The 25,822-nt window shown below is 33.8% G+C and overlaps 4 protein-coding genes and 1 long non-coding RNA gene across 8 annotated transcripts; 1 reads left to right on the plus strand and 4 right to left on the minus strand.

Annotated features, from left to right (window-relative positions):
* Window positions 1-4,346: 4,346 nt before the first annotated feature.
* Window positions 4,347-9,981, minus strand: LOC130724488 (uncharacterized). Its single transcript, XR_009014531.1, has 3 exons — window positions 9,894-9,981; window positions 6,866-6,948; window positions 4,347-6,380 (listed from the first exon to the last, which is right to left on the minus strand). It is a non-coding gene; the product is annotated as an uncharacterized LOC130724488 (long non-coding RNA).
* Window positions 9,982-10,203: 222 nt separating this feature from the next.
* On the plus strand, window positions 10,204-11,836 carry LOC130726079 (anthocyanidin 3-O-glucosyltransferase 5-like). The gene has a single exon (XM_057577301.1). The coding sequence runs from the start codon at window positions 10,305-10,307 to the stop codon at window positions 11,712-11,714; it is 1,410 nt and encodes a 469-aa protein (XP_057433284.1). The 5' UTR covers window positions 10,204-10,304; the 3' UTR covers window positions 11,715-11,836.
* Window positions 11,837-13,084: 1,248 nt separating this feature from the next.
* On the minus strand, window positions 13,085-14,307 carry LOC130724328 (14-3-3-like protein C). Its single transcript, XM_057575531.1, has 5 exons — window positions 14,232-14,307; window positions 13,841-14,144; window positions 13,670-13,757; window positions 13,412-13,521; window positions 13,085-13,329 (listed from the first exon to the last, which is right to left on the minus strand). Exons 1-5 carry the CDS (start codon window positions 14,305-14,307, stop codon window positions 13,179-13,181), a joined length of 729 nt encoding a protein of 242 aa, XP_057431514.1. The 3' UTR covers window positions 13,085-13,178.
* A 1,491-nt stretch (window positions 14,308-15,798) lies between these two features.
* LOC130722002 (anthocyanidin 3-O-glucosyltransferase 5-like) lies at window positions 15,799-18,179 on the minus strand. The gene has a single exon (XM_057572593.1). The coding sequence runs from the start codon at window positions 17,857-17,859 to the stop codon at window positions 16,435-16,437; it is 1,425 nt and encodes a 474-aa protein (XP_057428576.1). The 5' UTR covers window positions 17,860-18,179; the 3' UTR covers window positions 15,799-16,434.
* Window positions 18,180-20,733: 2,554 nt separating this feature from the next.
* On the minus strand, window positions 20,734-25,536 carry LOC130722399 (putative lipase YDL109C). Of its 4 annotated transcripts, none has more exons than XM_057573109.1 (11): window positions 25,377-25,536; window positions 25,081-25,158; window positions 24,620-24,664; window positions 23,718-23,788; window positions 23,326-23,595; window positions 22,643-22,806; window positions 22,495-22,550; window positions 22,364-22,416; window positions 21,444-21,603; window positions 21,250-21,347; window positions 20,734-21,162 (listed from the first exon to the last, which is right to left on the minus strand). In XM_057573109.1, the coding sequence occupies exons 2-11, from the start codon at window positions 25,094-25,096 to the stop codon at window positions 21,058-21,060; spliced, it is 1,038 nt and encodes a 345-aa protein (XP_057429092.1). In that variant the 5' UTR covers window positions 25,097-25,158; window positions 25,377-25,536; the 3' UTR covers window positions 20,734-21,057. The 4 variants fall into 4 exon arrangements, with proteins under 4 accessions (XP_057429092.1, XP_057429090.1, XP_057429091.1 ...); XM_057573107.1 differs by having other exon boundaries at window positions 24,620-24,687; XM_057573108.1 differs by having other exon boundaries at window positions 24,620-24,687; window positions 25,277-25,381.
* Between the last annotated feature and the right edge of the window lie 286 nt (window positions 25,537-25,822).

The following is a 25,822-nucleotide window of genomic DNA, read 5'->3' on the forward strand; positions in this document are numbered from 1 at the left end:
TAATGGGCAATGGAGGCAGCACAATGTTCTGATGAGTGGAGCTGTTGCTACAATTGGATTTGGAGTGACCGACAAAGAAAATACAAGGTAACGCCGCTAGATCACAAATGAGTAAAGCAGGCAAGTGAGTGACGGAACGCAGTAACAGAGTTAAGGTAAAAAAAATGCTTGTGTGTACATTTTAATTGAGGTGTCAAATTATGGTTGGTGGGACAGGAATAGAGACAAAAAGAGGAGACAGATGATTTTAATCCGTTACCGACTACCAAAATCGGTGGTAAGTTATACAATTTTCCGATGAAAGACAAAAAAAAAAAAAAAATGTTAGCGTGAAGCTCTCAATCTATTTATGAATGAAAGTCATCATGGGTAAGTCAGGCAAAGTCAACCTTCCTTGTCCTAATAGACTAAAACGACAGGCATTTCTAGATGGAATTTTTAATTCGTGATAGCTCACCCAATTTGACTATACCAAAAAGACTAAAGAAAAAACTATGAATAACATATAGAGTTACCTTTGTTTTCATGAGTTGATCGATGCACGAAGAACCATGAATATTGAAACGGAAAAATGATTAGGAAGCAGAGTGAAACTTGATAATTACTAAGGAAGTAAGGTTTTAAGTTGGAGGGTCTTGTCTTCTTTCCTTCTTTTACTGTTGTTCTGGGGTGGTTTCTTTGGGCTGTCATTACATGGTTTTATCCTTGTATTTGGTTTACTTTTTTGGTCCTTCATGTATTTTGGGTTGAGTACCCCTTGTACTCTCTTTTAATACAATTTTGCTTATCTAAAAAAAACTAAGGAAGTAAGGATCCCCTGCTTGCTAGCAGAAAACAAAAACACACTACAAATTAAAAACTAGTTCCTCATAAATCATATTTTTACTATTGATATATAGTACGTACACTACAAAAATTCGGTGGCTTAGCGGCAGTCACTTTTTAAGTTTAGCGGCGGTTATAACCGCAGCTAAATGGACTGGCGGCAATTCAACAACTAACACTAAATTTGGCTCCACTAAGTAAATTAGCGACGGCAAAAGTCAACTGCCGGCACAAGATTTAATTTAGCGGCGGTTAGTACCAACCACCGCTAATCCGCCGAAATTTTGTAGTGGTGCAAGTTATTTATGATTTATTTATTATTATTATTCTGTCCTAAAACTAATTTGTAGACGAATATTAATTAAATTTTTCTATTTGAATATTAATTAATATTTTATTCTTTATTTTACTTCTACTTATACTTTAAGTTATCTTTTAGTGAGTTAGAGATAGCATGAAAATGCCCCATATTTATTTTGTAATCTGTCTTTTATATAACTCTTGAATGTTCAATGGCTGTCCCACTCTGCTTGCATGCAAATGAACTAATTAATATCAAAACCAGGCTAAATAAAATGAAGCTGGCCATCACCATGATACCAACTGGGCATTAAACTATTAAGAACATTTTTTATATTCAGTTGACAATATAAGGGTTTCTCGTTTGATATGTGATTTTCTTCATACGTCGCGGATCCAGAAATTTAATGTTGTGAGGGCAATACAAACATATAAATTCGTAAAAAAAAAATTAACATATACTATTAGAAGTTATGAATTTTTTTACCAAACCGGACACAAGTGAAAGCATTTTTTATCAAAGGGGTCATCAAAAACCATACTTTTACTACTCAAGTGAGGGCATTTAACAATGTGAGATACAAGTGAGGGCATTTTTTACCAAAAAAAGCATAAAAAACCACATCATTTTACTACTCAATTTTTTTTCTAGGCTTAATCTTCATATTAGTCCCTGTCTTTGAGTCGCCGTCTGAACTAGGTCCCTGACCGAAAAAATTTGTGGATTAAATCCCTCTCTTTTAAAAACGTATGGAGCCAGTCCCTGCCGGAGCTCCAAGCTCCGGCGAGTGATGATGTAGCGTGCTGACTGTGTAAATGAAGCTGACATGACACTAAAAAAAATTAAAAAAAAATTACACATCATAAAATTAAATTAAATTAAATTAACAAAATCAAATTAAATTAAAAACTCAAATTAACCCCAATTCTAAATCCCTAATTCATAAACACCAAAACCTAATTCCTAACCCTAAATCAAACACAATCCCTAATCTAGTTCTTCCATCTTCATTGCAGGCAACAGATGCAGTAGCAGCAAAGGGAGAAGAAATTCCCATCTCCCGAAAAATTATCAACAATTGAAGATTTCTTCACTTCTGATGTTACCTAAATCCCTAATTCAGAAGCAGAAAAGGTAGAAGAAATTGAGGATTTTGTTGTTACAGATCTCTCTAGTTCGGTGATGAGTTGCCATGCGAGGTCGAATTGGTGAACCTTGGCCATGGTGTCGATGAGGAGGTGGAAGGAGGAGCGGGAGAGAGGGGGGTTGGGGAGGGATTTGGCGTAGTTGAAGAGAGTGAAGGCAATCTTGGAGTGGTGCTTGAGGCGGAGCAGGGTTTGGGTGAGGAGGAGGATCTTTGAGAAGGAGCGGTGTCGAAGGGGTTGTGCTGTTGGAGGAGGATCTTTAAGACCAGCTCTCGTCGGTGGAGGTGAAATGGCGGAGAGCGAGTCGCGGAGCGACGAACGCGGCGGAGCGAGGACAGTATCGTCGGGCTTTGAGAAACGCCATCGACTTGCTTCACTTCACCACAGCCTGTGGTTCGTTCAGACATCCATAACCAACAGCGGAAGTAGCAGAAGGTCTAGCATGAACAAGAACGTTGTGCTCGCTGTGCCGATCACCATAACCTTTTTGATTGGGGATTTTGTTGTTGGGAGCAAGCTTCTTCTTGTTTCTTGGCCCAATCCCCATAACAGCTTGGCCACCGCCACTACTTCTGAGTTTCTTGGCCACCACCACCACTTCTGGGTCTCACTCTCCAGGGTTTTTTGTTTGAGATTTGATTGGGGTTGTGGTTTTTTGTTTTGATATTTGTGTTGATGATGAAATGCACAGCCAGAGAAGGCCAAAATGTTTGTAGGAGCGGATGAAGAATTGGAACGAGAGGGCGAAGCAGATGAAGAATTCATTGTTTGTAGGAGAAGAGAACAAGAGCGCGATTCAGAAGTAGGAGAATGAGAACAGGAACGCGATTTGAGAACTAGAAGAAGAGAAGGCTTGAAACAGAGAAGAAGAAGGAGAGAGGAAGAGGAGGTCGATTCAGCAACGAGAAGAAGAGGAAATGGGGAAGAAGAAGGAGGCCGGGACAGATGGAGGAGATGAACACTAATTTTAATTTCTGAGTGTTAGATGAATTGGGAATTGGGGTAATTGTTTAGGGAATTAGAATTAGTTGGGGGGAGGGGGAATTAAGAATGTTTAATTAGTTTTTGGTTTATAGTTAGTTTTAGGTTAATTATGTTAATTATCATGTGTAAATTAATTTTATTAAATTTTTTTTTTGGTGTCATGTCAGCTTCATTTACACAGTCAGCATGCTACATCATCACTCGCCGGAGCTAACGTTTTTTAAAGAGAGGGATTTAATCCACATATTTTTCCGGTCAGGGACCTGGTTCAGACGGCGACTCAAAGACAGAGACTAATATGATGATTAAGCCTTTTTTCTAATCATTTTTTCCAAAGTCAAGTGAGGTCAAGTGCCCTCATACTACAACCTGTATCCATCCCTGCGACGGTCAACAAAACATGGCATGATTTTTAAGCCTTTTTTTTTTGCAATGCAAGCGTATGCATGCGGTGATAGCTAGAGAAAAAGATTGTTTTAAATAAAAATCAGGTGGATGTTAATTTGGTTGCATCAGGGATCAGACAAATTAAATGCTGACGGAGCCTACCGTGTTAGCAGGAAAATGGCAGTTTGTGGGGTGTGTTAAGGGACCCGGCCTATGAGAAGATTCATGGTGGCTTTAATTTCTCAAGAATTTAGATGATGTTTTTGTTTTATATGCAAAATTGTGGGGCATATTGATGGGCTTTTAGATAGTAAGGGCTGCTAATGCTAGTCAAGAATTGTTATTGAATTTGAAAGGAGTGAGACTCATGTAATTTCAATACTTTTTCAACAATATTAGTATGAGTTTAATTAGTGTGTAATAAGAGTGTCAGCGTAAAAAAAAAAAAAGAGAGTGTAGATTTTCTTTTACACAATCATCTAATTAAAATTCACTAATTTATCATGTTGTAATTAAATTTAAATATAATTTAAAAATATTTTAAATAAAAACGGTAAAGATGTGATTAAATAGACGTTTTACATTAACGATACACACAAATTAAGTCATATATTATATAGTATATGTAACATTAACATCAAATAATTAATATGATAACATTATTTGACTTTTTATTATTAGTTCACACATCTATTTTGTTTTCACGCTACTTTTTATTTATCTTTTTATAAAGTCTCAATCATATATATCACATGTCACATCTTTTAATTTATTTTCTATATTTTTTCCTCAAATCTAGTTTTTCTCTCAACCCCATATTTCACTTTTCATGGAGTATGAAGGTAAATTTATCCTTCTAGAACGAGGTTCCTGTTTTATGTTTGCATTCATTTCAAAAAAATAAAATTGTCCTTCTAGAAAACTTTCTGAAGTCTTTATCAATTACTAACATAAGTCACTATACGTTACGTTTTTCTATTGAATATAAATATTTTATTGCATGTCAAAATAATTCAATTTTTTTTTTCATCTAGTGTGTTTGAGATGGCAAGGTAGAATTTTCCTTCTTTTCATTCTATGGTGTTCCATTCATCAACCATCAGCCATCCGCCATCAACCACTACACCTAATATACACAAATTATTATATACTAGTGTTTTTTACCCGCGCGTTGTACAGAGAATATGTCTATTGTATTTGATACATTAATTAATACTTTGATTATTAAAAATATATTAAACAACGAATGAAATATAAGAGTCAGAATTGATGAGTAAAGTGAACATAAGGACTTATCTTCTAAGCCCGATTGAGACCAACGGGAACTCGTTAAGACGATAACACAAATCATAGATATAAGAAATTACCAACATATTAATCTTTAAAAAAAATGAATGTAGAAGTAGCATAAATCAGGATTGTGTAAGATAAATCATAAAATATAACATTATTGTGTTTATTCCAACTAAGTAGGGATGAAAATGGGTAGGTACTATAGTACCATCCCCATACCCGCGTTTTTAAAAATTACATATACTCGTCCCTATACTCACGTGGGTAGCAACTCGAAGCTCTCCACCTTTAGACAATTCAATGTCATTATACGAAGCTATCAATCTTTGCCAAAATCTAAATCTAGGGATGACAATGAGTCATGAAATCATAGGGTACCCGCAAAAAATACTCACTATGAGTAGGGTAAAAAACCGCTAAAAGAATATGAGGTTGGGTATAGGTCCCACAAAAAATAGTGGGTATGAGCACTATAGTACCCAACCGGCTCATACCCGCACACATATGTTATTATCATTATTATTATTATTTGGGAATATATTAACAAATTAACTTAAGCTATAGCTTTCAAACTCACTCTTCTTAAAAAAAGTTAAGGGTATATTAATTAATACTCAAAAAAAAAAAAAAAATAAATAAAGATAAAATCAAGAAATAAATCACCTAAATCCTAATCAAATCTAAAATTTAAAAATGTATTTTCTTTTACTTTAAAAATAAATCAAAAATAAATTAAAATAAAATCAAGAAATAAACAACCTAAATCCTAATCAAATCTTAAATTTTAAAATGTATTTTTTTATGAGAATTAACCTGAGAATGACACGTGTAATTTTTTTTCCAATAAATGAATATTCTGCACCCCAAAAGATTTTCTTTTCCTCAATCTTTTTGCTTTTGATTAAGAGAAAAGCATGAATCCTTGAAGCATATGACATCTTACAATTAGCTGAAGAACAAAATCAATTCATGAAGAAGATTGAAACAAAAACCCAAAATGAAGTCTTGAAGAACAAAAAACCCTCCTTCATCAATTTAAAAGGACTGTGGTGAAAGAATTGTATCTAGTGTATTTGTGAATCTTGGGGTGGAACCCTTGTGAAACAAAAAATCAAAGATGCATATCAGTCAAAAGAAACAAAAAATGGTGTAATGCCCCAATTGTGCACACCCTAACAAATTATCTATATATGTGAGAAGAAAAAAATTCTCCGACCCAAATAATTATGGTTACTTCACCAATGAACTTATACTAACAATCAATTTAAATTAAACTTAAGAAAATATATAGAGCAAAGTAAGATAAGTCACCCAATTGGCATACTAAAACATGATTATATGCAAAACTAATGAGTTTGAGGAAAACATGAACCAACCTTAACAATGGGCTAAACATACTCATGAAGATTAAATATGAGCTCTTCAATTTCATCAATTTGACTGACCTGTGCATTATAAAAAAAAAATTAGTAAGTTGTGCATCATTCACATACAGTGCAAAACGTATGCTTATACACACACAGCTCAAACATGATGAATAAAAAGGAGCAAAATTTGAGAAATGAATATAAATTCAGGCTATCCTAAGTTTCGTAAATTTCTATAAATTATATATACCAAAATCTCGTTTAGAATGGCTTCACGCGCATGGATTTCTACAAACTATACTAAAATCTGGTTTAAAAACATATAAAAGCGGAAGGAGAACAATAGAAAAAACATTACATAAGAATCAAAACATTACGTCTTCAATAATAATTCGTTAAATGGTCTATGCAAAAATTTGTTAACTTTAGGATCAAAACACACAAAATATGTGAAATTTAAGAATTCATGATTAAATTACGAACAAAGGATAAACTGAAATGACACAAATCATCAATCACAACATGATAAACTCTACTTCACGTAACATCATCTTACGGCATACCTCTGTCCTGATCGCGACATGTGGCAGAGGTAGAAATAACAGCTATCAAATCTCTGCGTGTCCATGGTAGCTTTGTGGACCCTCTGCACCAAATCAACTCCCTTTTCTTAGAATTAGCATTAAATAAATAATAAGATAAAGTAAGATAAAATCAAGAAATAAACAACATAAATCATAATCAAATCTAAACTTTAAAAATGTACTAAATAAAGATAGATAAAAACTACTAAAATCTAGCAAATCAGAATAAAAAATCATAAAATCCTGAATTAAATAAAAATATGAAAGTTCAATAAAAATTAATTATTATACTCTATCAATAAATGTAAAATAAAATAAAATATTTCCCGGACGTAAAATTAAATAAATAATAAGATAAAATTAAGAAATAAACAACATAAATCCTAATCAAATCTAATATTTAAAATGGTACTAAATAAAGATAGATAAAAACTACAAAATCTAGCAAATCATAATAAAAACTCAGAAAATCTTGAATTAATTTAAAATCCGAAAATTCAAGAAAAATTAATTAATATACTCTAAAAATAAATCTAAAATAAAAGAAAATATTTCCTGGAATTAAAATTAAATAAATAATAAGATAAATTAAAATAAAATTAAGAAATAAACAACCTAAATCTCAATCAAATATAATATTAAAAAAGGTACTAAATAAAATAGATAAAAACTAACAAAATCTAGCAAATCACAATAAAAACTCATAAAATCTCGAATTAATAAAAAAAATCGAAAATTCAATAAAAAGTAATTAATATATTCTAAAAATAAATTAAAAGACCAAATCTTATCTTTCAAAATAATATGAATCAATTATTTTAGAATATATAAAATTAAAACATATATCAATTGAAAATTATATCTTCTAAAATAATATCAATTAATTAGTTTAGAATGTATAAAATTAAAACATATATTAATTGAAAATTATACCCTCTAACAAATTGACACGTGGAATAATTTTTATGAGAATTAATCTGGTGCTGACACGTCACTAATAATTAATCTGGTGCTGACACGTCACTATGAAAGTTCTTCTTTTCTAATATATATATTGATATTGATTGATTGATATTGATATTGATATCACATTTATTATTTATCTCTCTTATTTTTCTATCTCAATTACTATTTAAGTGTCTAGTACACTTGGTGTACACGAAACATTAAATAATAAAATTTAATGAATATGCACTTCAATGTAAAATATTTTTGCGCTGATATACATCTTCAATCAAATATATATCACATAGGAGAAAATTACATTCATTTTAATTTAAATTGAAAACAAAACATATTTCCTAATTTATCGAAATTCAATTGCATAAAAGAAAATATTCTCAGTAAACTTTAATCCTAAATAGTAAAATTAATTAATTTAATACTAATTAACACAAAATTAGTCAACTTCGAAATCATTTATGAAATTAATCAACCTATTATTATTCAAATAAAGTTAACTAAAAAGCAATATGTCCAATTTTTGGTACAACTATTTTCGATTTTTACTACTTTTCCGACCACTTAGAAATAAATTGATTAACTTTCCCATTAACTCAGCAAAATAATCAATTTAATCCTATTTAATGCAAAATTTGTCAACTTAGACATTATCCTTCTAATTAATCAAATTATTTATTAATACTCTTTATAGCAAAATGAATTTAATACTAAATTAATGAAAATATGTTTTTTTTTTCTAATTTGGGTTGTAAAATGAGTACGATGAGAAAATGGATATTTTCAAATCTTTTAGGCTTAATAGCTCTTTGGTTCCTCACTTATCACGATTTTACACTTTTGGTCCTTATATGAAAAAATTAGCAAAATTAATCCCTCACATTTACACACTTTTGCAGTTTTAGTCTAAATATGAATTATTTTTGCAAACAAATAAGCAATGCGGAGGGCCAAAAGTGCTAATTTTTTTATTGGGGACCAAAAATGCAAAATCGTGATAAATGAGGGACCTAAAGAGCTATTAAGCCAATCTTTTTTGGTTACAAGAGGAAGATGAATATTTTCAAATCAATTAAATATAGACTTTTTTCAATTTTCAGCTTCCTTATTTTTTTAATTTTGATTTTTCGAAATTTTGATTAACTACTATGAAAATTACTATCTAGGTAGCATTAATATGATTATATTATATGACACGTCACGAGTATCCTTGCACAAAAGTGATAGTAATAGAGAACCATTTTAATTGTTTGTGGATTTCTTAGAGCATCATTATCCAAGAAACTCTAATGAGTTTCTAATTTAAATTTTGGTAATGTCACGTCATTTAAACCACTTTAATAAATTCTACTCACTTTTTACTCCAATCCAAAAATTCTAAAAAGTTTATTAAATGGATCCCACAATATACCCCACTACTTTCTTGTAAATCCAGTTCCTATTTATTTGCTTTTTTATTTTTTTTTATTTATTTTTTAATCATTAAATTTAGAAGAGAAACTTTGAGCAAAGTTTCTCTAGAAAGAAACTTTGGAGCAAAGTTGCTTACCACGTGGAGAAACTTAATTTTCTGCAACAGTTTAGAAACTTTACTTCAGATGACATGTCATAAAGAAACTCACAAAGTTTCTTAAAGAAACTTTGTGAGTTTCTTTGTTGCTGATGCTCTTACCTGATTTTTCTCGCTCCTCTCACTTATTCACACCTGCTCTGATTGGTTATGCCCAATCGTGCTCCTTGTGGGTGGCATGTAGCTTTACTCTTAATTCACCTATCTACTTTATTTTCACTACTCCACTTTTAATTATATTTATCTCTTTATTCATTTTTAATTATATCACATATCAAATCTTTTATTTTTCCCAAAAATCTATTTTCTTTCTCAACTTCAATTTCACTTTTCATGCAGTATATATGAAGGTAACTTTAGCCTTCTAGAAAGCTTTCTGAAGTATTGATTGCTAACATAGTCACTAATGTACGTTACGTTTTTTTATTGAATATTTTATTGCATATCAAAAAAATTCAGATATTTTAGTCACCTTACCTAGTCTTTGAGATGACAAGGTAGGAATGTAGAATTTTCCTTCTTTGTGTTTGACTCATCAGAGTTCCGATTCATCAACCATCAACCTGCATCATCCAATACAACTCATATACACACAAATTTTATGTATTTACAGTGTAAAATTTTTTACACCGTTAATAATCATATTCTAAGTGCATGCGTGAGAAAATTTATTTTTATTTAATTTTAATAATTATCATGACACATATTTCGTAAAATTATGGAAATTGAAGATTGTGTCGGTTTATAGAACTTCAATCCTAAATAGTAGCAAATAGCATATATATAAATAGTAATACTGTGGTCAAGTATGCAGTGCAAGAATCTGCACTACTTTGCAGTGCTTTCAATATTATCCAAGTCACCTTTGCTGTGTGAGTAACCATAACAATGGTGTTCGATGCCAAGAAACCTCACGTGGTGATTCTTCCCAGTCCCGGGATCGGTCACATGACACCCATGCTAGAGCTTGCAAAGCGCCTCGTCCTCCACCACTCCTGTCACGTGACCTTCCTCCGCATCACCACCCAAACATCCGCTGCTCACACCCGCCTTCTCCACCACCTTCCTCCTGGCCTAGACGTCGTCGACCTCCCCCCTGCCGACATCTCCGCCCTCATCTCCGATAAGACCAAGTATTTGCACAACCTGTGCATCACCATCCGTGAAAGCTTGCTCTGCCTAAAACCCACACTCGTTAAAATGGAGGAAAAGCCCCACGCTCTCATCACCGATCTCTTCTGCACACAAGCCCTCGAAACCTGCAGGGACCTCTCCATCCCTTTCTACGTTTTCTCCACCATTTCTGGTCTCCAACTCGCCTTCTCCTTCCTCTGCCTTGACCTCAACCCCGACGAGGTTGACGCTCCTGGTGTTCAGTTTATACATCTTCCCGGCTGCGCGCCACTCAGGAAAGAGGATCTGCCCTTCAAGAGCTTTAGCGAAATGGATCAATGGTACGTTTACCACCTCCGCCGCGTAACCATGGCGGATGGGATTCTCATGAACACGTCTGAAGATCTCGAACCGGTTCCGGTTCGAGCCATCCGGGAGCATCCTTTCTACAAACAAATTCCTGCACCGTTGATTTTCCCGGTTGGACCATTGGTCAAAGATTCTGAACCGGTCAACGAAAAGGAAGAAGAGTGCTTGGCCTGGCTTAACAAGCAAGCTTCAGGGTCTGTTTTGTTTGTGGCGCTGGGAAGTGCGGGGAATCTATGCGCGGAGCAACTCACTGAGTTGGCATGGGGTTTGGAACTGAGTCAACAACGATTCATTTGGGTGGCGCGTCCTCCAGCCGGCGTGAGTGGAATTAGCAGTTATTTCAAAGTTGGAGGAGCTGAGAACGACCCGGAAGCGTATCTACCGGAAGGGTTTGTGCAGAGGACAAGGGAGTTGGGGATGGTGGTGGCGTCGTGGGCACCACAGTTGTCTGTGCTAAAGCACGAGTCGACCGGGGCGTTTCTGAGTCATTGTGGGTGGAACTCGGTGTTGGAGAGCGTGAGTCATGGTGTGCCCTTGATAACGTGGCCGCTTTGTGCTGATCAGATGATGAGTGCGACCTTTCTGGTGGAGGGTTTGGGTGTGGCTATTAAACCGGTGGTAGAGGCGGGGAGGAAGGTGATCGGAAGAAAGGAGATAGAGAGGGTGGTGAGGGAAGTGATGGTGGGTGAAGAGGGGAAGAAGATGAGAGAGAGGGCAAGAGAATTGAAAGAAAGTGCGTTGAAAACGGTTCAGTGCGGTGGAAAAAGTTATGAGGCTCTTGCTAACGTGGTAGGTCATGTCCGTATGATTAATTAGCTTATGGTTGAAGAAAATTGTGTGAATCAATGTCTTTGATAGGAGTGTATTGAGAATCATGGGAAAAATTTGATCCGAAATAAGAATTAATAAATTGTATGGATTCATTTGAGTTTTAAAAATTCAGATTATAACCAATTATATAACGGCGGTAAATCTTGGTGTCATTAAATAAAAAATTGTTAAGGAAAATGATGAATTAGAATTGATACAGTGTGTGGAAACGGGCTTGGACTAGAAATTTGGGCTTAAAAAAAAAGGATTGAAATGCAATTTGAATGCCAAACCGTGGAAGAAACATAAAAAGCATGATCTATTTAAAGGCATTGAATCCTCGTTCGAATGAAACTAGGGTAACAGAACACACATTGAAGGAAAGGAAAGCATTCTAGGATCGAAAGATGAACGAACAGCGTCCAAGAAGAATTAGAGTATGTAATTCTTCAATCCTTTTCACCATTATATTACTATTTATCATGCCTAACGAAAATTGAAAAGTCATTTGTAGAACACATGATTCCTTAACCTATCTTGTAGTTGTGCTCTCTCCTTCTTAAGAGACTATATTTCTTCAAAAAAGGCATTGAATCCTCTTTATAAGTTTCAATCAGTACTATTTCTGGGGTAGACTGATGAAAGGTATAAGTCCCAAAAATCTATACAAACTGCTCAAAAAGAAGTTCCAAATCTGATGGTAATTAAGTTCCTGTGTTTTCAATTTTCAAAGAGTGACTCTGTTTTGTCATTTGAAACTCTCCATGATGTGAATGTAAATGTGTGTGTTCCTTTGATTCCATAGAATGAGTTTCATACGGAACCCATATTTGATCCTGATTGTGTCAACCTTGGAAGTTTTGGTTCCACCAATAATTATTTTCAGCATATGTGTCAGATAGATTGATAAATGGAGAAGAAAACATTAAAATAAAACCCAAAGCAATGAGGATCAAATACCTCTAAGCTGGTTTTTGGTTCCACAATTTGGTTGGCTACGATCATTACAGTGATGAGGAATTGGAAATGCTCAATGGGATCTACTTTCTTACCTAGCTTTGTTAATTTCACATAGAAAGCTTGATTTGAGTTCTTTGAACTTCAAGCAGGTGGTTTTGACTCTTATTTTTATAACTAAAACTATTAGGCTCTTGTTGTTCTTCAAGATTGTGATTTTTAAATCATGGAATTCTTTTCAAATCTCCGGAGATGACTTATGTTGACATTTTATAGAACCAAACAAAATCTAGTTCTCTAAGCCTGATCACCATGCATCTTTTCCTTTGCACCTTTTTTTGATTTAAAATGGGACTGGAATCTCTATCAAGTTAGTAGCACAACTCATTCTATTAAAGCACGTTGGCAGAAAGAGAGAACAAACAAAAGCTCGTATCTGATTAAACAAAACATAAAAAACTATCAAATACAATAAATCCTGTCAAATATTTTCTTTGGATTACAGATCAAGCATCAGTTATAGGAAAATCCTCGTTCTTCCCATAAGTCGATGTTTTCCCTTAAAAGCTTGAAAATGGCTAAGCTGTCTTTGGAAGCATCCTCATCGAGAGCAACCAACTCGGAGCGTGCTTCATAAATTGCCTGCTCGGCAAGGTAATTAGCCCTGAAATACAAGGAGGAGTACGTTAAAACTTGTTGAACTTGAGACGTAGCATTAGCACATGAAAACATAGAAGTATTTTTACCTTTCAGGAGATTTCAAAATCTCATAATAGAAGACAGAGAAGTTCAAAGCCACACCCGCTCTAATGTGAGGTGCGGCAGGTAACTCAGCTTTTGCTATGGTGGAAGCTTCCTGCAATTAACAAATTATAAGAGTATTATTATTAATATTAGGATGAGATGATAACATTAACCAAATAAACATAGTAAGAGTTTTTTATTATGTAATCATTTTATTCAAATTGCATCAAAGGTATTGTTAGGTATTGAAAGTTACAAACCTGGTAAGCTTTCAAGCACTGATCAACCGCCTCTTTTCTCTCATCGCCTCTCTTAAGTTCACCCAAATAGCGGTAACAGTCACCTTTCCTGCAATTAAAGGGGAAGTAAAACAGTGAAATTCAAAACTACAAGTAAAGAAGAAGCAAAACTCGGAGAAAAAGATGACTTACATTCTGTAGTATAAGACACTGGATTCACCCGAGGACTGTGGAAGGAGATGTTGATCAATGAGGGTTATGATATCGGTGCAGATAGTGGACAACTCTGATTCCAACTTTTTCATGGACTCCTTAATCCTATTCACATTCAAATCATTCCCTTTTGATTCTTCCTTCTTCTCAATCAAGGACAAGATTTTCCGCGACTCCCTGCGTTTGCGCACTACATTCGTGTACGCATATGCAAAAAGATCTCGTTCTTCAACTGTCAATTCAACATTCATTCTCACCACATTGTTCATTGCATCCACCATATCTGCAGGTTAATGCAATAAAAGTGAGTGAATAAAAGATTTGAAATCAAAGGAAAAGGAGTTGCGAAAATTGTTTTCGAGAGAGAAACCTTCATAGCGTTCAGCTTGTTTGGTGAACTTGGCAATGTAGACTAAGTTTTCACGTTGCTGCTTGGATGATGCCATTGTCACAACCGTTTCTTTGTTCTTCTTGTGTGAGGGGAAATTTCGTTAGTAGAGAGATGCGAGTGAGGATGTTATGGAAAAACTAAGATATCGTTCATTAAGTATGGCTTAGTCCAAGTTAAATTTATAAGGAGTTAGGTTTTTTATCTTCACTTGATTTGGATATGATGAGATGGTTATCTTTTAGATAGTTAGTAGTTGATATGATGATATAGAATATAAATCAAATTTAAAAAGTAAATATTGGAATAGGATAAAAACTAAGAAAAGAATTAGAAAGGGAACTCAGTATTATTAGGCAAAGAAACCGAGATTGAATTATGAATAATATTAAATTGTTTTAAGATATTTTTTCAATTTTAAATTATGATAAGATAACCGTGTCCGTTCGTAACCAAAACAAAATTATGATCATGATATGAATTATAAATTAGATTTTAAAATAAGGATTTGAAGGAACAAAAATAAAGGATTTGAACGTTATAAAAAAAGAATATTTTTGGTTACATAAGGATTTGAATATGAAAGAAAAAGATATGAACTAGTGAACTAAGACAAGATATGATTCATTATTTTTCTTTTTCCATGTTTACCCTTATAACCTTAAAATATTTTTTCTACTTTTCAAAATTTTCTTCAACATAGTATAAAATACCACATTAAAGCACATATTGGGGTCTGACCTATAGACTTTTCATCTAACCTGACTCATAATCTCATAACAAAATCTATCATTCATATTTTTTTTGCTTAATTGCATTTTTGGTCCCCCAACTATTGTCTTCCTGGGAAAATCGTCCCCAAACTTCAAAATTAGCAAAAAACGTCCTTCAACTATACATGTTGTTGCACTTTTGGTCTGTCGTTTGCCTTCCGTGAGAAAACTAACGGGAGAAGCTGATGTGTCTCCCTCATGCATGTCTCACGTGACTTTCTTCAGAGAGCTTGATGACTGGACAAGTCACATGCCTCGCACGTGACTCTAAAAGGGTTCCACGGTGAAGAAGACGATGGAGGAGGGAGATGACTGTTGGAGCCTTTTAGAGTTACGTGAGAAACATGTGACTTGTCCAGTCATCAAGCTCTTTGAAGAAAGTCACGTGAGACGCACGTGAGGGAGCCACATCAGCTTCTCACGTTAGTTTTCTCACGGAAGGCAAACAGCAGACCAAAAGTGCAACAACAAGTATAGTTGGAGGACATATTTTGCTAATTTTGAAGTTTGTGGACGATTTTCGCAAGAAAATAATAATTGGAAGATCAGAAGTGCAATTAAGCCTATTTTTTTTGTTTATTTATCTCACATTCTTATTTGAATCACACTAGTTTCTACCAAACATCTTTCTTCTATTAGTACAAAACTTAATTCAAACAAATTATTATGATAGTTATTATGCACAGATATCTAAACAATATATATATATATATATATATATATATATATATATATATATATATATATAAATATTAGAAAGCAGAATTTTACTCCAATAGGATTGAAAGATTACAAACAAGCATAGGACTTAAAGATTACAAACAAGTATATATATGTATACTCTTCACATATATTTCATTTTCTTTTTATCTTTCACTTTTTATGATATGACATCATATAATACATCAATTCTTCCTCTATCTTCCCTTTCTTACTCACTCTGATTGTCTACACTCACGCAATGACCACCCAACATTGTACTTATATTATTATTTAGGACCCCATTTTCCATGAGCCAATATGAATACACTCTTATTAAAGACACTCATTCTCATATCTTGAAAGCTTTTCTAAATCATCTAAAGCAAATATAGGTAAAATCACTCTAACCTTAAGTGACCAAATAATATCTGTAGACATATGTCAAAATATAGCTAGGTCAATTAAGCTCTAAGGTGAATTTATCTCATATTTACTCACGGTGATTTAGACAACTCATTTTCTTTTAGATCGGTAATTAACACTGGGACATTTCTAAATCACCATAAGTAAATGAGGTAAAATCACCATAACTTAAGTGAATCTGTAATATTTTGACATTTGCCTTAGAAAATTTCAACTCATAGCACGTGTCAAAATATTACGACCCTCTAAGACTTAAGTAATTTTACCTTATATTTACTTAAGATGATTTAGAATCCATTGCTAACACAACCTACAAACTGGTTAACCACGTGAGCAAGAGTCTCATAACTTTTTCCACCGCAGTGAACCACTTTCGACTCTATTTCTTTTAGTTCTCTTGCCCTTTCTCTTATGAGCTTCCCCTCTTCACCCATAATCACTTCCCTCACCACCCTCTCAACCTCCTTTCTTCCTATGATCCTTGTTCCCGCTTCCACCACCGGCTTGATAGCCACACCTAAATCCTTCACAAGGAAGGTCGCATTCATCATCTGATCAGCACAAAGTGGCCACGCTATCATGGGCACGCCATGACTCACACTCTCTAATGATGAGTTCCACCCGCAGTGACTTAGAAACGCCCCGGTCGACTTGTGCCTCAACACCGATAATTGCGGGGCCCATGACGCCACCATCATCCCCAACTCTCTTGTTCTCTCCGTAAACCCTTTTGGTAGATACGCTTCCGGGTCAGCGTCTGCACATCCAACCTTGAAATAACTATCTATTCCACTCGCACCGGTCGGGGGACGCACCACCCAAAGAAATCGTTGCTTACTCAATTCCAAACCCCATGCCAACTCTGTGAGTTGCTCCGCACAGAGATTCCCAGCACTCCCCAACGCCACAAATAGCACAGATCCCGGGGTTTGTTTGTCAAGCCAGGCCAAGCACTCTTCTCCATTTCCAGTGATTGGTTCAGTTTCTTTCACCAACGGTCCAACCGAATAAACTGGTGGCATGGGTATTTGTTTGAAGAAAGAATCCTCTTGCATGGCTCGAACAGGTTCCGGTTCAAGATCTTCACACGTGTTCAAGAGAATCCCATCAGCCATGATTATTCGACGGAGGTGGTCGGAGTGCCATTCATCGACGTTACCAGAATTTGTGAATGGTAAGTCTTCTTTTCTGAGTTGCGCGCAACCCGGAAGGTGAATAAATGCCCCAGGAACGGGAGCGAAAGTATCATGCTGATTGAAGTCCAAGGCGCAAAAGAAGGAGAAGGCGAGAAAGAGAGCCGAAGTGGTGCAGAAAACATAGAAAGGGATGGAGAGGTCCTTGCAGGTGTCAAGAGCTTGGGTGCTGAAGAGATCGGTGATGAGAGCATGGGGCTTTTGCATTTCTAGGAGTGTGGCTTTTAGGCAGAGGAGACTTTCGCGGATGGTGATACACAGGTTGGCAAGATATGGGGTCTCATCGGAAATGAGGGCGGAGACATCAGCAGGTGGGAGGTCGATGACGTTGAGGCCCGGAGGGAGGTGGTGGAAAAGGCGGGTCTGGGCAGCGGATGCTTGGGTGGTGATGTAGAGGAAGGTCACGTGACAGGAGTGGTGGATGACGAGGCGCTTCGCAAGCTCCAGCATGGGTGTCACATGACCGATCCCAGGACTGGGAAGAACAACCACGTGAGGTTTCTTGGCATCGACCACCATTGTTATCGTTACTCACACAGCGAAGGTGACTTTGATGATATGATGGCACTATAAATTAGAGATGGATTCTTGCAGTGCATACACAACGACATGATTACTATTTATATACGTAAAGTGTTGATTGATAATTTAGGAAAATGTTTAGAAATGAGTAGAAGAGAAAAATAAATGAATGTAATATATGATGAGTTTAATTTTTATGCACTGTCGGTGTAAAGTATTTTTGCACCGTCAACCAATCAGATTTCAAGGATGTGAGAAAATTTCTCTTTTTATTAAATTTCATTAATTGATGTGGCCCATCCTTAAAATCAGATTGCTTGACGGTGTAAAAAAACTTTACACCGTCGGTGCATCATTCTTTTTCTCATATAGGATTAAGAGTTATGATTAATACACATTTTAGTATTTTTTCTTTCATTTTAATTTTATGCTTTTTTTTCATATCTCTTATTTCTCTTTTCTATGTCTATTTCTTCTTTCAACCATATTATCTATCAAATTCTCTTAATTTCTTTCTTATCTTTGTATCTCTCCTTTCAACTCTATCCGCACTTTTGAGAAAGTGTGAATAATGAAGCTTTATTAAAAGAATGTGTTAATTGAATGATTACTTATAGACCAATAATTTAAGGTGAGCTTGACTAAATGACCTAAAGAATAAAACATAGGTTAAATCATCTTAGTTTTAAGTGGACCAATAATATTTACGATAAGTGAAATTTCTAGTTCACTCATCTCAAATATTATTGGTCAAACTAAAATCAAAATGATTTAACCCGAATTTTTTTGAGATCATTGACACAACTTAATAACAAATTAAAGATAACACCCATCTCAAAGGCAATAAATAACAAAAAAACATTGACGTGCAACCTTGGTCCTTGGGGAAATATATTTCAATCAAAAACGTTACGTACATATTTTTTTAGAAAAACAAAACGTTACGTACATTAATCAATTAAAAATTAAAATAATTAAATATGATCGAAAATAATTTTTAAAATAATTTGTGACTATGTTTTTTTGAACAAGACTACGTTACTAATTAACACTAATAATAACTTGGAAAAGTTTTCTAAATATAATCAAATAAAAATATAAATTATTCAGTGTTAGTTTTATGTATATACTAATACTAATATTGTTAAGGGTTGAAATTAGTCAATAAAAATACTAATGGTGAATTATTTTATAAAATTAATTTTAAAACAAAAAGAGCACTATAGAGTATAAACTATTAGCTTTCAAAAAAAAATATAAACTATTAAGTATTTATAACTATAACACAAATATAAACACATATTAACTACTACTAGAAGAAATATATTAAAATTATTAGTATACTTAATTATGCTGTGAGAGTGTAATTTTTTTTTACACACATCTAATTCAAACTTACTATTTTTTTTCAAATTGTAAATAAATAAAATTAATTTTTTTTATTTGAACAAATAATTAGAAGTAATTAAATTTTTGTTTAAAATATTTTATAATTATTAGTGCATATAAATTAAATCTTATATATAATGATACTATATATGTCATTAAAACATGACCATATATTATGTCACCTTATTTCTTTACTATATCTCTCTTGTATGAATAATCTGATATCTGATGCAACAAATTACATCCACTCTAATTTTTATTTAATACCATTTTTTCTCTAGCTATCACCGCATAGGCTTGCATTTGCATAAAAGGCTAAAACAATATGGTAGGATTTGTTGACCGTTGTATGAAGTAATGATTATTCCATAATTACATGTCAGACGAAAAACACTCCCTTATATTGTCAACTGAATATTAGAATTGTTCTTAAGTTTTAACGCTACCTAGTACAAGAGCAACCAATTTTTGGATCTTATAAATTATGATCAAATGATGTATTTCGTTATCAGTTTTGCATCGATAATTAACATTAAATTAAGTAGAGTCAACTTATATATGTTATGTCAGACACTAATTTTTAAGAATTTACTTTTGCCAACGTCTCAGACTAGTTGGGCGGCTTAGAGTCGGCTCAACAGATGTTAATCTGAAGTGTTGACCATCATGACTGATAGTAAGTGTTAATTTCAAGTAGTTTAACGATAGCTCCGACGCATCAATGATAAGCCAACGCTAAATTGATTGTAGCGCCGATTTTTACCTTGTTAAAGCCGACGTTAATGAGCGCGCGGTTGAGCGCATTGTGAGTAAATTAGTGTGTGTTTCACGTTAAATTCAAAGTGACGAATTCTAACTTTTTCATAGGTGTATTAAGATATGTGACATCACATTTGTGTTCCTTCAATACTAAAATAAACATGCACATAGAGCTTGTTTGTATTGGTGTCTACCCTCTCCGATCGCATGTAGTTTTGAACACTAGCAACTGGAACTAGAGGAAAAACCTGCCTCCTCCACCCATTTAAGGTGGAAACAAACAGACACTTAGTGTGTTTAAATATAGTTTAACTCAATATTGAAATACATTAAAAGTTAAATGTTATAAAATCTTATTTTTCTAATTGTGCATTTTGTACATTGAGATAATGTGTATTTTGTGCATTGAGATGTGATTCCCCAAATAAGAAACCAAAAGAAACAAATTTCACATAGCATGATATGATGTATAGGATCTCATTAAAAATTAGCACATGTAAAAGCATATTGGAACAAATTTGTGCAGTGTTTTTTTTAATGAACAATAAAATATAATGAAATGAAGTACAAGGGGTACTTCAACCCATTACAAATAGACAAATAGAAGAAAAACAAAGCTAAAGACAACATAAACTTACAACAACTTGATATCTTGAGAACCTTCTATTACTAGTCGTTGACCCTCGCTTCCATGGGGAAAGACAAAAGAAACATGCCTCAAAGTCTCATATCAATTATCAAAGGTTGAAATTAAATAAAATGATTTAACAATACACCCAAGCATGACATAGGGTTCAACATAGACAAATCTTTTAACAATGTCAAGTTGTCAATAACAAAAAGCTTCTAGATTTCACCCACTTTTTTTCCAAATGCCGATGGCATTTATGTTTTATAGTGAAATTAAAAGTTTGTTTGATTTTAGATGACAATTTCTGCATTTATTTCTTACTTTTATTTATTTGTTACATCTTATTTAATATTTTTAAATATTTGTATAAAAATAATGAAACTATATGGTCTCAGGCATATGAAAATAAACAGTGGCTAAAAGCTTGACGCCAAAATTGATGATGTTTCTTGCTGTCTTAAGCTGTCAACAACATGAGCGATTACTCCTGCACCAGAATTGTGAAGACGTTCATTTTTCACCTGAAATCCCAGAAGTACTCATGTTAAAAACTACAATCAATAATTTTATCATCACTGAAAAGAAGATTTAGTGGATGCAGTACATACATGTATGTTGTAATGTGCAAAGAAAGGCCAGAACGTTGAATGGAAGTTGACATCAACTTTCTTCCATCCCAATTGCTGTAGTCCCCGTATCATCTCCTCTATTAAAAAGAAATCAAGTGGTTTTAGTGAGACAGAAACAGTTACTCATGATGTGAATTATAGTATCTTATGTCACTTTGGGTTATAGTAATCACCTTCCACAATTTCATGATATTCCACAGTATTTTGGTTTTTCTGTGCAGACTCTTTTAATTTCGCTGCCTGTGGAGGAAATTGAGGCCCCTCAAGAGGAACTGGGGGGCAGTATTTTACATTAACAATATGTTTGTATCCATCCAAAGATTCGCATGGAGGCTGTCAAGACAATAATATGAAATGTTAGTACTCTATGAACAAAAACATTCCCTTTTCTCTTATATTTAATAATTTGTATTCCTGGTTTGTTATGCTTAATCACACGCCAAACAACTAGGATTGCCATTATACAAAATATCTGAATTGCAGAGGGGCAATATCTTCAAGCAGACCTACAATGCATGGATTCAAAATGCATATATAACTAATAACTTACCACTACATTATTCATTTTTTTAATACAGAATTATAGACCATCATTTTAAGTCAATATGATGTTATGGCAGAAGTGAAAGGCATTTCTTCTTCGAATTTATAACTATGGAGAGTCTTTAAAGACATATAAGATCTGGATACAAATATAACAAGTTAGCAATGAGAAACCATTGCAAATATTGCTTAGCTATAACTACTATAAGTTAAGTTTTATATGTAAAGTAGTCAACTCATACTATCTTATATTTCTTTCATGCTGTGTTATATTGCTTAAGAGACATAAATTTCAAAAGTTTTCCTATTGTCAAATGTGCAAACTAACATTTTATTGATAAATAAGGGTTGGCTTTAAAGACATGCCTTGAAGACTGCATTACAATTGCAGGACTTAACCCACATTCAGGATTTCAGCGACTTATAAATTCTACAATCCTACTAGATTTTATTTTATTGTAATCCAGATATATACTAATTTGAATGTCGGAGATCAATGACCAAAAAGAAAAAAGATAGATAATCCAAGAAGAGAAATGATCATATTCACCTTACCGAGTTCGATCTCCCTCCGTATAGAGGACGTGCGCCACCCAACCATATCTATATAAAGTTAAAGGAATTACACAAATTAAAGAAGAGAGAGCCAATAAACTTTTTGCTGATATGCTGAATGGATACGGTCATATGATACATTAGCATAAAGAACACGACATCTAAATGCTCCAAGTGCAGATCTACAGAATAAAAATTGTATAATATAAGCACTTGATTACTTTACTGAAACAAAAGGGAAGTATAATCAGAAAAGAAAGATTTCTTTACTCACATGAACTTTCCATCTTCACAATCAGAAGCCATTCTCAAAAGAAGGGGTGGTTTGTTGGATATACCATCAGTAAGGAATAGCTGACTACCAGTCCGACCAATAAAATATGGAGCTATAGGTGCAGCAAGCTTTTCTAGGATTGGAACACCCAATAGAAACGGAAGCTGAAAGATATGTGTATTAAACTATAAAATGTTATTGTGGAAAAAAAGGTCAAAACTCTGTTGAGCTATATGCAGTAAACATGAGATAACAAGTGCGAAATTCCAGCAAGGATGAGACATCAAAATGAAAGATTGGAGTAAGGATGGTATTAATATTCAATTTATTCATCATCTCTCTCAACAGTCAATACCAGAGTTATCAATATTCTACTTCTACTCCTTCCCTGCTCTTCCTTAAAAGTTCAAAAATATAACTACATGCATAAACTAATTAAAAAATTAAGAAAATCTCATCTTAATTAAACAGTGATAGAGAAAAGGTAATGAACGAAATGGAGAATAAGAATAATAAGACCATGTAATTTGAGAAAGAAGGACATAGAGTAGACTGCATGACAAATATTAGGAGTAATAGTAATAAATTGCTCTATAAAAGAAAAGAAAAAACAAAACATTTTCAGATATAAGTCTATATGTATTAAAAACAATAGTTCCATAATTTATTTGTCCCGAACAGACCTGCTTTTTTCCCCTTACGCCAAGATGTGGAGATGCTAAAGTAATAAAATTTAACGGCTCCAAACCAGCAATTGTTCCTCTTGAAAATTCTGTTCTCTGTGAATTTTCCATCATGCAGTTTGTCGAATCACCAGGTTGGCCACTATCATAGGTATTACTATTAGGTGAATAAAGGACAGCAATTGCATATCTAGCAAATAGGCCTCCTAGAGAATGGGCCAGAAAGGATATTCTTTTCAGGCTCTTTGTGCTTTTCACAACTTGCACGACCTGTTGGGATCGAAGACAAAATACATAAATAATTGCAGCCAGACTCCAAGCTAACAGAATAGAACTGACACTGGGGGTCCAAACTTATAGACATATAAATTTGAACATGTTTCAAGACTCACTTCATCAGCTAATCGCTTCCCAGCTTCATCGATCCCAGTAAATGTCTTGTTGTAAGAATTTGATGAACTAGCTGCAAGCGTCAAGTTGATTTTTAAACTTACGAAGAAAATATGAATCACAAAATTTTAAGACCATCTAATCAACTATAATTATCATATACAGCTTAGGCTTACAAGTGGGAAACTGATATAAATAGACTTCTCCCATGGATTACCCTTAAAATAAACATGTTTAGAGAATAGCATGACTTTGCAAGTGATAGGTACCAGTAATGAATGAGAAGGAAAACTGTTTATTGCTCAAGAATGAATATCAGTGGAACAACAATGGTTACTGGTTTTCAAGAGACCAGCCTTCACCCTAAACTGACCCCAATTTCCAAAATCCAAAATGACCCTAACTTCTAACTATTCTCCCTACTTATAGGAAGGTAACTGAACTGCAACTAACTACCTAGCTGTTGTAACTTCCTAACAAAATGACAGCTCGCTTCTCTAACTATTGACAAACTAATCAGCTATTACAAACTAACAGCTAATACAACTCAATCCCCTAACTGCTCAGTCCATTAGCAGCCCCAATCCCAGGCCCATAAGCTGGCCTATTGCTCTATTCTATCAGCGAGTCAATTCAAACTTAGTGGTTTCCAGCCACGTCAAAGTTGATAACTTTGAGTTGCCTATGGCATCTGAGTCAGTGTACCCCATTAAAGCAATCCTTCAAAGATTTTCTATTCTAGTTACAGTTTGATATTTTTCTTTTTTTGTGTGTGCACACACATTCACATTGTCCATCAGACCATCTCACCTTCAGTTATAAGTTTTAGGCAACTTTTTGTAACATAAGAAGGCTTTTCCCAAAGTACATGGTATGAAACTATAAGTATATAAGACATAGTTACCATAAATTAAAATCTTCTCTCCAAGGTGCCTTTTTAACTCAGCCTCTGCATAAGTCCAGTCATATGGGCTGCATCAGTTAAAACACCAATCAACTTTGTTTGCGGCTAAATTATATAGCAAAAACCAGCAGAAAGAAGTTAACAGATGCTAGGCATCCCTTGCTCTATATTTTGTACTGAATGCAAGAGATAATAAACACAGGACATGAATGACTTCAGATTTTTCAGTGCCCTAACCAATAAAAGTGTACGCGAAGTATACAATATAAAACATAGAACAATGAAATGAGTCAATGACAAATGAAAGGAAGATTTTTTTTTTTTTTTCAGATTAAAAACATAACATATAATCATAAAAGCATCAAGCACATATATTTTTCTTTCCACCTTGAGCTCTTGCTAACTTTTCACTCAAATATAAACATGCAAAATGGCAAATATAACAATTCAAACAACTTTACCTAGACGAGATACCATGGACAAGAACAATGAGATGATCAGGATCTTTACTCAGGTTCACAGTGCTCATAGCTTGGGCTCTGAAATTCAAAGAGAGATTATTGTATTTCAATAGCCACAAAAATGGATCCAATTGAGCAATAGTCAAAGCTTGAAACTTTAGGAAAGGGTAATCAAAAAAATAAAAAAGCTTGATACTTTAGAAGAAGCGATTGGCAATTCGTGGAGAGAAAGTACAGTGCGTGTGAATGAAACCTATGTATAAAAATGTGTATATCAATATGAGTAAAGTTAATACCAGTTGATTGTAAATTATGCAATCAAATCCTTCAATTTATGTAACTTCCAATTTCAAGCAGAGGGAGTGAGTGAAGAAGAAGAAGAATTTGACATCTGATGTTGTGTGTCTGTGTCTGCAGTTAATAACAGAACAGTCATAGCATAGGAAAAGATTAAAAAAAAAGAGATCAAGTATAAGAGCATATTGATATTTGATCGCAATTTTTGAAAATTGTTTCCGAAAATTTTTTTGTTGCATTTAATTATTCTGATATTTTAGTTTTAAAAACTGTAATTGAAAACGGTTCTTAAAACAATTTTTGAAAACAAATAAGTTCTTATCAGTTTTTAAAAACAGAAAACAGTTTTAAATAACTGTAATTAAACTTAATCTTATTCATTTCCCAAAATCTAGTAATTAGTTTTTTTTTTAAATACCCTTCTTCCTATAACGCAAAGCCTTCA

The sequence above is a fragment of the Lotus japonicus genome, chromosome 6 (genome assembly GCF_012489685.1).
Source record: "Lotus japonicus ecotype B-129 chromosome 6, LjGifu_v1.2".
NCBI lineage: Eukaryota > Viridiplantae > Streptophyta > Magnoliopsida > Fabales > Fabaceae > Lotus > Lotus japonicus.

Excerpts from the sequence above, each read along its gene's own strand:
- LOC130722399 (XM_057573107.1), bottom strand. The coding sequence starts at position 25,148 with ATGAGCACTGTGAACCTGAGTAAAGATCCTGATCATCTCATTGTTCTT. Across the intron at positions 23,596-23,717 it reads GGAAGCGATTAGCTGATGAA|GTCGTGCAAGTTGTGAAAAG; the intron begins GTGAGTCTTGAA and ends CGATCCCAACAG. Across the intron at positions 22,807-23,325 it reads GCGTAAGGGGAAAAAAGCAG|CTTCCGTTTCTATTGGGTGT; the intron begins GTCTGTTCGGGA and ends CATATCTTTCAG.
- LOC130726079 (XM_057577301.1), top strand. The coding sequence starts at position 10,305 with ATGGTGTTCGATGCCAAGAAACCTCACGTGGTGATTCTTCCCAGTCCC.
- LOC130722002 (XM_057572593.1), bottom strand. The coding sequence starts at position 17,859 with ATGGTGGTCGATGCCAAGAAACCTCACGTGGTTGTTCTTCCCAGTCCT.
- LOC130724328 (XM_057575531.1), bottom strand. The coding sequence starts at position 14,307 with ATGGCATCATCCAAGCAGCAACGTGAAAACTTAGTCTACATTGCCAAG. Across the intron at positions 14,145-14,231 it reads ACAAGCTGAACGCTATGAAG|ATATGGTGGATGCAATGAAC; the intron begins GTTTCTCTCTCG and ends ATTAACCTGCAG. Across the intron at positions 13,330-13,411 it reads ATTTTGAAATCTCCTGAAAG|GGCTAATTACCTTGCCGAGC; the intron begins GTAAAAATACTT and ends CTTGTATTTCAG.